The sequence below is a fragment of the Mandrillus leucophaeus genome, unplaced genomic scaffold (assembly GCF_000951045.1).
Source record: "Mandrillus leucophaeus isolate KB7577 unplaced genomic scaffold, Mleu.le_1.0 Scaffold435, whole genome shotgun sequence".
Taxonomy (NCBI): Eukaryota; Metazoa; Chordata; class Mammalia; order Primates; family Cercopithecidae; genus Mandrillus; species Mandrillus leucophaeus.
Window position 1 is genome coordinate 694,409 of NW_012104643.1, and position 13,867 is coordinate 708,275.

A 13,867-nucleotide genomic window follows, 5' to 3' on the forward strand; every position below is an offset into this window, starting at 1 on the left:
CACCCACCCATTCATCTATCCATCTAACCATCCCTCCTTCTCTCCCTCCCTCCCCCCTCCATTCATCCACTCATTCACCCAGCCAACCACCCATTCATCCATCCATCCACTCATTTACCCACTCATTTATTGATCCATCCATCCATCCCATCCATCTACCTACTGACCCATTCATTCCCCCTTCCTGCCTCCCAACCATCCATCCATCCACCCACCCACCCACCCGCCCAAAAAGTTATTGAGTACATCTGCTGTGAGGGTGACCATGGGCAACCCACATGGGCTGCTGCCCTTGAGGCAATCGGAGGAGGACAGCCAGAAAGGGTCACACAGTGTGGTCAGGGTGGTGAGGACAGTGTTCAGTATGAGGATGTGACACCTGGACCAAGTCTTGAGGGGCAAGTGCCCCAAGGTGTCTGAACTCCTGAAGCACAGCTATCCACCTGATTGCCCTGGCCCTGGGCTGCCCTTTCCTCAATGGAGCCTGCCCAGTGCCTGCCTGCCCATCGGAGGCCTGGCCTGGTTGAGGCCTCTCTCGATCCCTCACCTGAGAACAAACGCCTCTGTATGCTCACTTGCTCACCCTCCACCCCTCACACAGAAGTGGCACCTATATCCCGCCTTTCACCCCTGCAGTCCTTGGGAGGTGACATGCACACCTCCAGGTGTCTCAGAACCTTTGGAGGCCCAGAAAGTGGCCGTGCTTGGGGGTCTGAGTCTGCCCTGTCTTTCAAGGCCCTGCACTGATTGTGTCAGGTCCCCCTGCCTCGTCAGGGTCACATTTGAGATATCCCTTCACAGCAGCATCCAGCCCAGTGCCATACCAAAGACTGGAGCCACAGCCAGACAGGCCGACTCACACAGCCACCGTTTGAGGGACTGGGACAGGTGCAGGGGACGCACCTGCTGTCTTCGGCTCCCCCAGCAGCATAGGGTTCTCTCTTCTCGCCTCCCTCCCCAGCCTCCTCTTCCTCTTCCCCTTCCTCCTCCTCCTTTCCCTTCTCCCTCTTCCTCCGGTGGCCCCTTCTCCCTCTTCCTCCAGTGGCTCTGACCCCTGCATGGCTACCCCTCACTGGGCTTCCTGGTGACTCAGGTTTGTGGACACATAGCAGGAGGGCTGTCACTTCAGGTGCCGTGTGACGTCTGTGCTGCCTCCTCCCTACAGTCACTACTGCAAATTCCGTGCAGCCCTTGGCAACAGTGTCTTGTCAGGGTAAACACAGCGGGCGTGGGCAGACTGGGGAGAGGCTTTGGGGACCAGGATGCTGTCTGTGTGGGAGGCTGTACTCCATGCGGCCTCTGGCTCTGAGTCCCAGCCGGAGCCTGAGGCTGGGAGCTGACACGGGGCTGGGGCTGTCGGCTCCTGGCTGGACCGTGTCTGGCCCTCCGTTTGGTGGGTGGTCATTCCCACCACTGCCGTCACGTCCTTGTCACAGAAAGCAGAATCGACAAGCATTTTCCTTGGAGTGGTCAAAGCCCCTACTCTCTCCCTCCACTGGGGCCCCTCGAACCCCATGGGAAAGCCACAGGGTGGCGATGGGGTCCCAGGGCAGTACGGCTGCCCATTCTCCCACTCTGCACTTGCTGGAGGCCGACATTTCAGTAACCAGCAATGGGGGCAACATTTGGACCCATACAGGACATGGGAAGAGAGTGACTGCAGAGCTGCTGACCTGCCCGGTCCCTATCACCTCCACAACCCCGGTAGATGCTGCGAATCTGGCAGTGGGGACCGGCTGAGACTTGGAGGCAAAGAGGTCGGGGACACTCTCGCTTTGGGGGTGCCGGTGACTCCACAGTCACCCCGGCCTGATGGAGCCCTCACCGTCTTCCCCAGAACAGCTCCCTTTCACCAGTAGGAATGGGGTTCAGCTCTCTGCACCCTGCCCCTTGCAGGGCTGCCTGTGAGCTCAGACAGGGCTCCTCCCTGGGACCTTGTCACGGGCCAAGACGGGTGTTAGGGTCAGACCCCCGAGCCTGGGCACCACCACTGCCTGCCCAGAGGGGACACAGGGTCAGATCCAGGGGAACCACCTCAGGCTTCAGGGCCGGAAGGGCTGTGCTGGGCAGCTTGTGCTCGGCTAGGATTCCTGCAATCCCCCCAGGGCAGGGGGAGCCTGGCCTGGAAAATCTCTGCCCTGAAGCCCCCCTGGAGCATGTCAGGGTCGGGGGTCTGCAGTTGGGGCTGTCCTTGGGTTTCCCCAGGGCTCCGTGCCAGTGGGTGGAGGCCTACACCGGGAAGTGAACAATGGTCCCCTCTGGCCTGGCCCAGCTGGGTCCGGTTTCCTAATCCCTGGTCCTCCTGGCCCGGGCCACACACTCAGCTTCCTCCACGTGCCCAGGTCCTAGCAGGGAGTGCAGACCCTGGGGCCTGGTGCTGGCAGGCACCACAGGAGGGCAGGAGGGGTTTCATCCCAGGCTCCAGGTCCGGGCAACAGGTCAACCAGGGAAAGAAGCTTGGTGCCTTGGTCCCCGAGTCTCCAAACTGTCAGGGTGAGTCCCCTCCCCACTGCCATCATGCTGCTGGCATGTCCCCATCCCCTTGGGCCAAAGCTGGGAACTCAACTCAGGGCCCATCTCTATTTTCAGAAGGAGAAAATTGTAGAGAGAGGGGAGGGCCCCCAGACCTCAGTTTACCCACTGGCGACACAAGGGAGCCCGCCTGTGCCCTCCCGGGCTGGGGCAAGCAGTGGTGGGCCCAGTGGTCTCGTGGCTTGGGGTCGGTATGAGTTCTGGTTCTCCAGGCTTTTCCAGACAACTGCTGGGCTTGGTGGGCGAGACCGAGGCTCATCAGAGGCCCAGCCTCAGGGGCAGGACCCTCACCCTGAGTGAGAGGTGGTTCGGGGGAGCCTGGGCAGGCTATCACCTCCTCAGCTCTCAGGCCCGAGGTCCTCATGTGGTCCCCGGGAGAAGGGGCAGACGGCCACTTCCGGCCACCAGCCAGCTCCCTGTGTGCCTCATTCTGTAACACGTCCCCTGGCTGGGCAGGTGCTCCCCGAGTTCTAATCACATGTAATTCCAGAGAAGGAATTTCCCAGCCTGAGAAAAGGATGGGCTTAGAGGCTGGTTGGGGGCTGGGGCCTCTGACACTGCTCCGTGAGCCTGGCCAAGAGTCCCATGCAAGTCAGTGGCCTCCCTGCACCCCGAAGGATCCCACATCCTCTCTGACTTCGGGGAGGCCCCTTTCTGGAGTCAGGCCTGGAAACTGCTCCAGAGCTTGGGCCCCGGAAACGGGTTGGTCCTCCCAGGGTAACATGAGCCTGATCAGGCCTGGGGACCTGCTCAGCGGGGGCCTGGGGGCCCGTGGGGGGCTACGGAGCCTGACTGGACATGCTTCTGCCAGGACGCCACTCCCCCGGCCACCCTGTCCCGCTAGTAGCTGGACGTGTTCCCTGGGTGTGTGCTGGCACTCAGGCCACAGGGCTGCCTCATCCTGAAGAAGGCTGTGTTTACCCAGGGAGCCATAAAGAGATGACCTCTGATAACCTGAATCAATATTTCCCCACTGGGGCTCGGGCCCCTGCAGCTGTCTTCTTGATCATCTAGCAAATGCCACACCCACTCCTTGACCCTCCCCTGCCTTCCTGCCCCTGTGCCAGGACATATAAGGACCAGACCCCTGCCCCCGGGCGCAACCCACACTGCCCTGCCAGCCACCATGGGGCTGCCGCTAGCCCCTCTGGCGGCTGTCTGCCTGGCCCTGTCTGTGGCAGGGGGCTTGGAGCTCCAGACAGGTGAGAGAGCAGACACAGGGGCCTGGGGCCTGGCAGAGTGTCCTGGGGGCAGGGCCAGGCGGGCAGGCGAGTGGCATCTGGGAGGAGAAGGTGGTCCCCGTGTGCATCCTAGCAGCATGGGTGGCTCCGCTGAGGCTCCTGGCCTGGGTTGGTCCCCTGCAGTCCCCGGCCCTGCTGACTTTTAAGGGGCTGGAAGGATGGGGTTCCCCTGCCATTCCTCTGGGGTTGACTGCCCGATGACAGTGTGGGTCTTGGGGCCAGCACCAGGTGGAAACAGCAGCCCAGGCCCCACTGAACTGCGTCACTGTCCATAGGGGAGGAAGAGGCGGCCAGGACCCCACCAGAAAGCCCCATTCTCAGGTGGCAGAGACCATTGAAGAGTTGGGGTAGCACAGCCCTTGCTGGGGAGCGGGGTGCCCAGAACCTCCTCTCCTACACCCCGCTGGGCACCCAGCCACACTCCTTACCAGGCCAGGAGTAGAAGCCCTGAGACCACTGTGGTGGGGTGACCAAAGACCAGCAGAGGGCCCGCGGATAGGAAGCTTTCCCGGCCAGGGGCCCTGCACTGGGCTGGAAGCTGCTTCCAGGCGCTTCCGCAGGGCCCTCCTCTTGAGGATAGCCTGGGCAGCCTTCCCCCACCGGGGCCACTCACCCCTCATTCACTGCTGTTCCCTCAGAGGGCAGAACCCGAAACCATGGCCACAATGTCTGCAGCACCTGGGGCGACTTCCACTACAAGACCTTTGACGGGGACATCTTCCGCTTCCCCGGCCTCTGCGACTACAACTTCGCCTCCGATTGCCGAGGCTCCTACAAGGAATTTGCCGTGCACCTAAAGCGGGGCCCGGACCAGGCTGAGGACCCCGCCGGGGTCGAGTCCATCCTGTTGACCATCAAGGATGACACCATCTACCTCACCCGCCATCTGGCTGTGCTGAACGGGGCCATGTGAGTGTGGTCGGTGGCACCCCTTCCACATCCTAGCAAAGGGGGCTGACGGTTCCCAAAGGGGTCTTCCTTGTAGCCCTAGGAGACCCCTCCTGCCCTGGCACACAGCTCAGGAGAACAGCCTTGAGGTTTGGGTTCAGGTCACTAATTCATTCAACAAACACTGATGAGCCCCCACCATTCCTCCCATAGCCAAGGGGTTTCAGTTACCCCTTTGCCTGTGTCCCTGATGGCCCCTCCCCTCGGAGCCCACCAGGCTCGGGACAGCCTTGGCACCCCTGGAGGCTGCCTGTTTCTGGTCCTGTGCCTGGATTGGCCGTGTGCGCCCACCCCAGGCTAGAGTTACAGAAGTTGGTGCAGGGGGGCTGTGGGAGCCCCTTCTCCACTCCCAGCTATTGTTCCCCTATTGTCTCCAGAACAATGAGGCCCTGTAAGTGCATTCCTGTCTAGCGGGTTCCCCACCTGCAGGACCTGCCCCTCTTTTGCCTGGGGATCCCGTTTCCTGCAAGGGGCTCCAGCACAGGCACGGGCAGGCGGGTGGGTAGAGGCCCTCAGGGGTGGGCACGGGTGGATGGGTAGAGGCCCTCAGGGGTGGGCACGGGTGGATGGGTAGAGGCCCTCAGGGGTGGGCACGGGTGGGTGGGTAGAGGCCCTTGGGGACCGAGGCACAGAGGCTGGGGTGAGTGCCTCTATCTGGCCCAGCAAGGGGCATTGGCAGGAGGTGGTGTAGGGCCCCTGATAGCCTCAGGGGCAGTCTGGTGGGGGTTTGGGGCCCCATGGGGTGATGTTCCACCAAGCAGGGGGCCTGGAAGGAGGCTGGGCAGCCTGGCCCTCCCTCTTCTCCCAACCTGGTGCCCTCAGGGCCTCTGAGAGGGGACCCTGCCCAGGACCGTGCCCCGAGGAGGGAATGGAGAGAAGGGCGTGCAGGCAGGAGGTGGCTCTGCTGGGGAAGCCTGGCCAGCGGAGACGGATAGGTGCTTTTTGGCCACCGCCCACGTCCCTCCACCCCAGAGGCTGGCCAAGTTGGTGACCCCAGGGCAGGAGCTGGGCCTGGCAGAGCCACCTCCACCACCCCAGGTGCCCTTTGGGTGGCGGGGTACCGGGAGGACAAGCTGGGGCGCGGGTGCCTGGGTGGTGGACCCAAGAGTGACCCCGACGTGCCCCCGCCAGGGTCAGCACCCCACACTACAGCCCCGGGCTGCTCATCGAGAAGAGCGACGCCTACACCAAAGTCTACTCCCGCGCCGGCCTCACCCTCCTGTGGAACCGGGAGGACGCCCTCATGGTGCTCAGGGTTCCCGGGCTCCTGGGGCTGGTCAGGCCTCTGGGTGGACCCCAAGGGAGGGCAGGGAGGGCAGTGCTCGGACCCCTCACCGAGAGGGCAGGGGTGGGGCAGGGCCTTGGCAGCACGGGGCATCAGTGCTGGACTTGGGGGGCAGCAGCAGAAGCCGGCCTGGCCCTGACCCCCCAGGCCTCACCCTCCCCCCAAACACACCCAGCTTCTCAGGGACCTGCCCTGCCAGGCCGCTCCCTGGCTGCTGACCCCAGCCTTCCTGCCCCACCTTTCTGTGGCTCAAACAAGCCTCGAGTCTTGGGGTTCCGGGCGGCTGCCCTGGAGGCTGTGGGCGGGGCGAGAGGTCAGCTCACCTGCTCCCTCCCCCAACAGCTGGAGCTGGACAGTAAGTTCCGGAACCACACCTGTGGCCTCTGCGGGGACTACAACGGCCTACAGAGCTATTCAGAATTCCTCTCTGACGGTGAGGCCCGGAGGGCTTGGTGGGGGCAGGGTGGGCTACGGGCCCCCAGGTGCCCCAGCTGAAGGACCGTGCGTCCCCAGGTGTGTTCTTCAGTCCCCTGGAGTTCGGGAACATGCAGAAGATCAATGAGCCCGATGTGGTGTGCGAGGACCCCGAGGAGACGGTGGCCCTCGCATCCTGCTCCGAGCACGTGAGTCCCCTCATTCTGGGGTGTTGGTCCTGGCGGAGCTGGCCTCTGAGCAGCATGCCCACCCTGCGTCTGTCCCCAGCGCGCCGAGTGTGAGAGGCTGCTGACCGCCGAGGCCTTCGCGGACTGCCAGGACCTGGTGCCGCTGGAGCCGTATCTGCGCGCCTGCCAGCAGGACCGCTGCCGGTGCCCGGGCGGTGACACCTGCATCTGCAGCACTGTGGCCGAGTTCTCCCGCCAGTGCTCCCACGCCGGCGGCCGGCCCGGGAACTGGAGGACTGCCACGTTCTGCCGTAAGCCCCAGCACCCGGCAGGCAGGGGACCCCACGCTGGTGCTTTCCCCAAGCCCGGTTGGGAGTTGTGTCCGCGCCGGGCACCGGGGGCCAGGGGGACGCTCACTGCGGGCTGAGAGCCCTTCTCGGTGCACTTCGGCGTGGAGCGGCTGCTGTGCCCCAGCCTCACCCTCACCGTGTGGCCTCTGTGGTTCCAGCCAAGACCTGCCCTGGGAACCTGGTGTACCTGGAGAGTGGCTCGCCCTGCATGGACACCTGCTCACACCTGGAGGTGAGCAGCCTGTGCGAGGAGCACCGCATGGACGGCTGTTTCTGCCCGGAAGGTATGTGTGGAGGAGGGCCCTGCCCTGGCACTGCCCGCTGGACGAGAGGCCTGCAGCTCTGGCCTCGGGTTCTCGCCTGCGCCGAGGGGACGGCTCCGCTAGGTGGTGGGGGCAGTGGCAGCACAGAAGTGCTTCTCCCTCCACCCGATACCAGGGGCAGGTCCGGGGAGAAGGGGCCTCGGTGTGAGGCCCTTCCCAAAGGGTGGCTTCAGGGAGGCTGAGAAGGGGGCTACCTTCCTGGTCATCACCCTGGGGATAGACCTCCCCCTGCCTGGCCCTGACCCGGAGCCTGGAGGCCTTCGGGAGGAGCTCGATTGTCAGGGGCAGGAAGGTGGCCTGGAGGCTGGGCCCCCATGGCCAGACCCTAACCCAAGGACCAGGTGGGGACCACAGGCGTCGGCGCAGGGGACCAGTGGTGGCTTCGGGTGGGAGGCCTGGCTGGCAGGGTGACGTCGCCTCCCTGGTTGTCCCAGGCACCGTGTATGACGACATCGGGGGCAGCGGCTGCATTCCCGTGAGCCAGTGCCACTGCAGGCTGCACGGACACCTGTACACACCGGGCCAGGAGATCACCAATGGCTGCGAGCAGTGGTGAGTCCTGGGGCCAGGGCTGAGTGCAGCAGAGGCTGGGGCAGCTGAGCCCTGACCCTGTGCCCCGCTGCCCAACAGTGTCTGTAACGCTGGCCGCTGGGTGTGCAAAGACCTGCCCTGCCCTGGCACCTGCGCCCTGGAAGGCGGCTCCCACATCACCACCTTCGATGGGAAGACGTACACCTTCCATGGGGACTGCTACTACGTCCTGGCCAAGGTAGGCTGCCCAGGGTCAGGGGTATGGGGCAGAGCTGGGGCTGGCATCCAGGCCCTTGGCCGTCCAGGGGTGGGTGGGCTGGCTGTCCCTGAAGCAGAGGGTGCCCGTGGGCTGTCCTGGGATAGGTGACTGTGCTGCTCTCTGGCTGGAGGATAAGAAGCGGGCCTTCCTTTCTAAGCCACTGCCGGGTCCTAGGGTGCAGGGTGCTGCCCATCCCGGCCCTCAACTGCTGCTCTGCCTCTTGCCCCATCACAGGGTGACCACAACGATTCCTACGCTCTCCTGGGCGAGCTGGCCCCCTGTGGCTCCACGGACAAGCAGACCTGCCTGAAGACGGTGGTGCTGCTGGCTGACAAGAAGAAGAATGTGAGTGGTGCTGCCCCCTCCTTCTGGAGCCCAAGTCCCCCAACGGGGGCCCTTCTCAGCCCTGAGCAACCTCGGCCTTTCCCGCAGGTGGTCGTCTTCAAGTCTGATGGCAGCGTGCTGCTCAACGAGCTGCAGGTGAACCTGCCCCACGTGACCGGTGAGTTGTGCCCCAGGGAGGGGCCCAGGCCCTTCAAGCTCCGCTGGGCCTGCAGTGATTCCGACAGGCCAGCCGTCTCAGACCCGGGAGGCTGGGTGGAAAGGTTCCATGGGAGGAGGGTCCCTGCAGCACCCGGCAGGCTCTCTCCTGGGTCCTCTGCTGGAGGGGGCGGTGGGAGGGTGACATCCTCCTACTGCTCACCTGGGCCAGGCAGGCCCTGGGAGCCCCGCCCCTCGCTGTGCCCCTTACCGTGTCCCTCATCGTGCCCCTCTGCCTGCAGCGAGCTTCTCCGTCTTCCGCCCGTCTTCCTACCACATCATCGTGAGCACGGCCAGCGGCCTCCGGCTGCAGGTGCAGCTGGCCCCAGTCATGCAACTCTTCCTGACGCTGGACCAGGCCTCCCAGGGGCAGGTGCAGGGTAAGTGGCCCCACCGGGATTGCCCCAACAAAGGCCCACAGGGGGGCCTGCTAGCCCCAGACCCTTCCCAACCCTGTCCTGGCCCCTCAGGCCTCTGTGGGAACTTCAACGGCCTGGAAGGTGATGACTTCAAGACGGCCAGTGGGCTGGTGGAGGCCACGGGGGCCGGCTTTGCCAACACCTGGAAGGCACAGTCAAGCTGCCATGACAAGCTAGACTGGCTGGACGATCCCTGCTCCCTGAACATCGAGAGTGGTGAGGCTCGGCAACACGGGCGCCCCCACCCAGCCTGCCTGGGGAACCCGGCCCATGGCCTGGAAGGGCAGATGGGGCTCCCAGCAGGACACGTGGGTGGTGAGGGGCAGAAGTTAGGTGGCTCTCCTCCAGGGGCAGCCCAGCACCAGCTGCTTCCTGCTGTGGCTAGTTTATGGCGGCCATGGTGGCAGCCTGCCAGGTGACCCGGAAGAGGGCCTGGGCTGGTCCCTACCTGCCCCATCACATCCGGGATGCTGGGCCCTTGGGGGTGAGAGACGGGAGGTGGTGGGTGCCCTGCCCGGGTCTCTATCCAGCCTGGAGCTGCCTGGAAATTTGACTCAGGGGGAGGAAGGGGCCTGGGCATGGGTGCACAGAAGGAACCATATCTGGGGCCAAGGCAGCCGGGCAGCAGGGCCCAGGGGATCTCATGGGGGTCCCAGGCCCCGCTGAAGTTCTGATCCCCCACTCCCCAGCCAACTACGCCGAGCACTGGTGCTCCCTCCTGAAGAAGACAGAGACCCCCTTTGGCAGGTGCCACTCGGTCGTGGACCCCGCTGAGTATTACAAGGTGGGTGGGACCCACACCCCCAGGCCCCCGTGCCATCGAGGTGGACTCAGGGCACTCCCAGGCCCCCATGCCACCTGTGAGGTGGACTCAGGGCACCCGGCCGGGCCCACTGGTTGCTGTGTGTGTGTGTGAGCTTGCGTCTGTGAGCGCCGGGCCATGCTCGGCCTCACTGCCTCACTGCCCGCCCACCTTGTTCTGTCGCCCAGAGGTGCAAATATGACACGTGCAACTGCCAGAACAACGAGGACTGCCTGTGCGCCGCCCTGTCCTCCTACGCGCGCGCCTGTGCTGCCAAGGGGGTCATGCTGTGGGGCTGGCGGGACCGTGTCTGCAGTGAGTGCCGTCCCTGTCGGCTGCCTCCTGGGGATGGGGTCCAGGCTTTGAGCTCCTGGGACGGGGCTGGGGGCCCTGAGCATGGGTGGTCCAGGGAGAGGAGTCGTCCCCCTGCAGCCACGGACCAGGCTCCAGCTTCATCGGCCAGTGGTAGCGGGAAACCAGCTCCTCCTACAGCAAGGGGCGGTCACATAGCAGGGGTGGAACCTGGGGCCGGCCTGGAGCTGTGGCGGCCGAGTGTGGAAGTGGGTCCCAGAGTGTGCACTCCCTGGTCCCCTGGCCGCCCTGGGGATGGGAGCTGGGCGTCTGGCTCCTCCCGCCCCTCACGCCACCCCATGGTCCTCTGCAGACAAGGATGTGGGCTCCTGCCCCAACTCGCAGGTCTTCCTGTACAACCTGACCACCTGCCAGCAGACCTGCCGCTCCCTCTCTGAGGCCAACAGCCACTGTCTTGAGGGCTTTGCGCCTGTGGACGGCTGCGGCTGCCCTGACCACACCTTCCTGGACGAGAAGGGCCGCTGCGTGCCCCTGGCCAAGTGCTCTTGCTACTACCGCGGCCTCTACCTGGAGGCAGGGGATGTGGTCGTCAGGCAGGAAGAACGATGGTGGGTACCTGCTCGGGTGTCAGGTGTGGCGTGGGGGTGGGGGAGCTCCTTCTGAACCTGCCCCAAGCGGAGACCTGGGAGACTCTACCTGGGGAAGCTGAGACACCCAAGACTGAGGGGTGCCTGGGGTGGGGGGCGCTGACAGTCACCAGGCTCACATCTGTCCCGGGGAAGCTGCGGGCTGTCTGTGGCCGTCTTGCGTGGCTGTCTCTTATACACATCTAGATGTGTATAAGAGACAGCAAGCAGACCTGCCTGAAGACGGTGGTGCTGCTGGCTGACAAGAAGAAGAATGTGAGTGGTGCTGCCCCCTCCTTCTGGAGCCCAAGTCCCCCAACGGGGGCCCTTCTCAGCCCTGAGCAACCTCGGCCTTTCCCGCAGGTGGTCGTCTTCAAGTCTGATGGCAGCGTGCTGCTCAACGAGCTGCAGGTGAACCTGCCCCACGTGACCGGTGAGTTGTGCCCCAGGGAGGGGCCCAGGCCCTTCAAGCTCCGCTGGGCCTGCAGTGATTCCGACAGGCCAGCCGTCTCAGACCCGGGAGGCTGGGTGGAAAGGTTCCATGGGAGGAGGGTCCCTGCAGCACCCGGCAGGCTCTCTCCTGGGTCCTCTGCTGGAGGGGGCGGTGGGAGGGTGACATCCTCCTACTGCTCACCTGGGCCAGGCAGGCCCTGGGAGCCCCGCCCCTCGCTGTGCCCCTTACCGTGTCCCTCATCGTGCCCCTCTGCCTGCAGCGAGCTTCTCCGTCTTCCGCCCGTCTTCCTACCACATCATCGTGAGCACGGCCAGCGGCCTCCGGCTGCAGGTGCAGCTGGCCCCAGTCATGCAACTCTTCCTGACGCTGGACCAGGCCTCCCAGGGGCAGGTGCAGGGTAAGTGGCCCCACCGGGATTGCCCCAACAAAGGCCCACAGGGGGGCCTGCTAGCCCCAGACCCTTCCCAACCCTGTCCTGGCCCCTCAGGCCTCTGTGGGAACTTCAACGGCCTGGAAGGTGATGACTTCAAGACGGCCAGTGGGCTGGTGGAGGCCACGGGGGCCGGCTTTGCCAACACCTGGAAGGCACAGTCAAGCTGCCATGACAAGCTAGACTGGCTGGACGATCCCTGCTCCCTGAACATCGAGAGTGGTGAGGCTCGGCAACACGGGCGCCCCCACCCAGCCTGCCTGGGGAACCCGGCCCATGGCCTGGAAGGGCAGATGGGGCTCCCAGCAGGACACGTGGGTGGTGAGGGGCAGAAGTTAGGTGGCTCTCCTCCAGGGGCAGCCCAGCACCAGCTGCTTCCTGCTGTGGCTAGTTTATGGCGGCCATGGTGGCAGCCTGCCAGGTGACCCGGAAGAGGGCCTGGGCTGGTCCCTACCTGCCCCATCACATCCGGGATGCTGGGCCCTTGGGGGTGAGAGACGGGAGGTGGTGGGTGCCCTGCCCGGGTCTCTATCCAGCCTGGAGCTGCCTGGAAATTTGACTCAGGGGGAGGAAGGGGCCTGGGCATGGGTGCACAGAAGGAACCATATCTGGGGCCAAGGCAGCCGGGCAGCAGGGCCCAGGGGATCTCATGGGGGTCCCAGGCCCCGCTGAAGTTCTGATCCCCCACTCCCCAGCCAACTACGCCGAGCACTGGTGCTCCCTCCTGAAGAAGACAGAGACCCCCTTTGGCAGGTGCCACTCGGTCGTGGACCCCGCTGAGTATTACAAGGTGGGTGGGACCCACACCCCCAGGCCCCCGTGCCATCGAGGTGGACTCAGGGCACTCCCAGGCCCCCATGCCACCTGTGAGGTGGACTCAGGGCACCCGGCCGGGCCCACTGGTTGCTGTGTGTGTGTGTGAGCTTGCGTCTGTGAGCGCCGGGCCATGCTCGGCCTCACTGCCTCACTGCCCGCCCACCTTGTTCTGTCGCCCAGAGGTGCAAATATGACACGTGCAACTGCCAGAACAACGAGGACTGCCTGTGCGCCGCCCTGTCCTCCTACGCGCGCGCCTGTGCTGCCAAGGGGGTCATGCTGTGGGGCTGGCGGGACCGTGTCTGCAGTGAGTGCCGTCCCTGTCGGCTGCCTCCTGGGGATGGGGTCCAGGCTTTGAGCTCCTGGGACGGGGCTGGGGGCCCTGAGCATGGGTGGTCCAGGGAGAGGAGTCGTCCCCCTGCAGCCACGGACCAGGCTCCAGCTTCATCGGCCAGTGGTAGCGGGAAACCAGCTCCTCCTACAGCAAGGGGCGGTCACATAGCAGGGGTGGAACCTGGGGCCGGCCTGGAGCTGTGGCGGCCGAGTGTGGAAGTGGGTCCCAGAGTGTGCACTCCCTGGTCCCCTGGCCGCCCTGGGGATGGGAGCTGGGCGTCTGGCTCCTCCCGCCCCTCACGCCACCCCATGGTCCTCTGCAGACAAGGATGTGGGCTCCTGCCCCAACTCGCAGGTCTTCCTGTACAACCTGACCACCTGCCAGCAGACCTGCCGCTCCCTCTCTGAGGCCAACAGCCACTGTCTTGAGGGCTTTGCGCCTGTGGACGGCTGCGGCTGCCCTGACCACACCTTCCTGGACGAGAAGGGCCGCTGCGTGCCCCTGGCCAAGTGCTCTTGCTACTACCGCGGCCTCTACCTGGAGGCAGGGGATGTGGTCGTCAGGCAGGAAGAACGATGGTGGGTACCTGCTCGGGTGTCAGGTGTGGCGTGGGGGTGGGGGAGCTCCTTCTGAACCTGCCCCAAGCGGAGACCTGGGAGACTCTACCTGGGGAAGCTGAGACACCCAAGACTGAGGGGTGCCTGGGGTGGGGGGCGCTGACAGTCACCAGGCTCACATCTGTCCCGGGGAAGCTGCGGGCTGTCTGTGGCCGTCTTGCGTGGTCCCCACTCATCCCCGGCCTTTTCCACAGTGTGTGCCGGGACGGGAGGCTGCACTGTAGGCAGATCCATCTGATTGGCCAGAGTAAGTGGCACTGCCCCGGCCACCCCTCCCCGCCTGCCCTGGCCACTGTCCCCAGCCACCTCTCCCCGCCTGCCCTGGCCACTCTCCCCAGTCACCCCTCCCCGCCTGCCCTGGCCACTCTCCCCAGCCATCCCTCCCTGCCTGCCCTGGCCACTCTCCCCAGCCATCCCTCCCTGCCTGCCCTGGCCACTCTCCCCAG

At 65.0% G+C, this 13,867-nt stretch overlaps 1 protein-coding gene across 1 annotated transcript in view; it reads left to right on the plus strand.

Annotated features, from left to right (window-relative positions):
- The first annotated feature begins 3,658 nt into the window (after positions 1–3,658).
- The window catches only part of MUC2 (mucin 2, oligomeric mucus/gel-forming), a 36,618-nt gene continuing 26,409 nt past the window's right edge, over positions 3,659–13,867 (plus strand). Inside the window, exons 1-17 of the mRNA XM_011993865.1 lie at positions 3,659–3,734; positions 4,412–4,682; positions 5,853–5,967; positions 6,349–6,439; positions 6,520–6,629; positions 6,709–6,919; positions 7,117–7,242; positions 7,716–7,833; positions 7,912–8,050; positions 8,306–8,416; positions 8,504–8,573; positions 8,854–8,991; positions 9,082–9,246; positions 9,720–9,814; positions 10,021–10,147; positions 10,497–10,752; positions 13,616–13,668. Of these exons, the coding sequence (XP_011849255.1) occupies positions 3,659–3,734; positions 4,412–4,682; positions 5,853–5,967; positions 6,349–6,439; positions 6,520–6,629; positions 6,709–6,919; positions 7,117–7,242; positions 7,716–7,833; positions 7,912–8,050; positions 8,306–8,416; positions 8,504–8,573; positions 8,854–8,991; positions 9,082–9,246; positions 9,720–9,814; positions 10,021–10,147; positions 10,497–10,752; positions 13,616–13,668 (2,272 nt within the window). The remainder of the gene's footprint in view (positions 3,735–4,411; positions 4,683–5,852; positions 5,968–6,348; positions 6,440–6,519; positions 6,630–6,708; positions 6,920–7,116; positions 7,243–7,715; positions 7,834–7,911; positions 8,051–8,305; positions 8,417–8,503; positions 8,574–8,853; positions 8,992–9,081; positions 9,247–9,719; positions 9,815–10,020; positions 10,148–10,496; positions 10,753–13,615; positions 13,669–13,867) is intronic.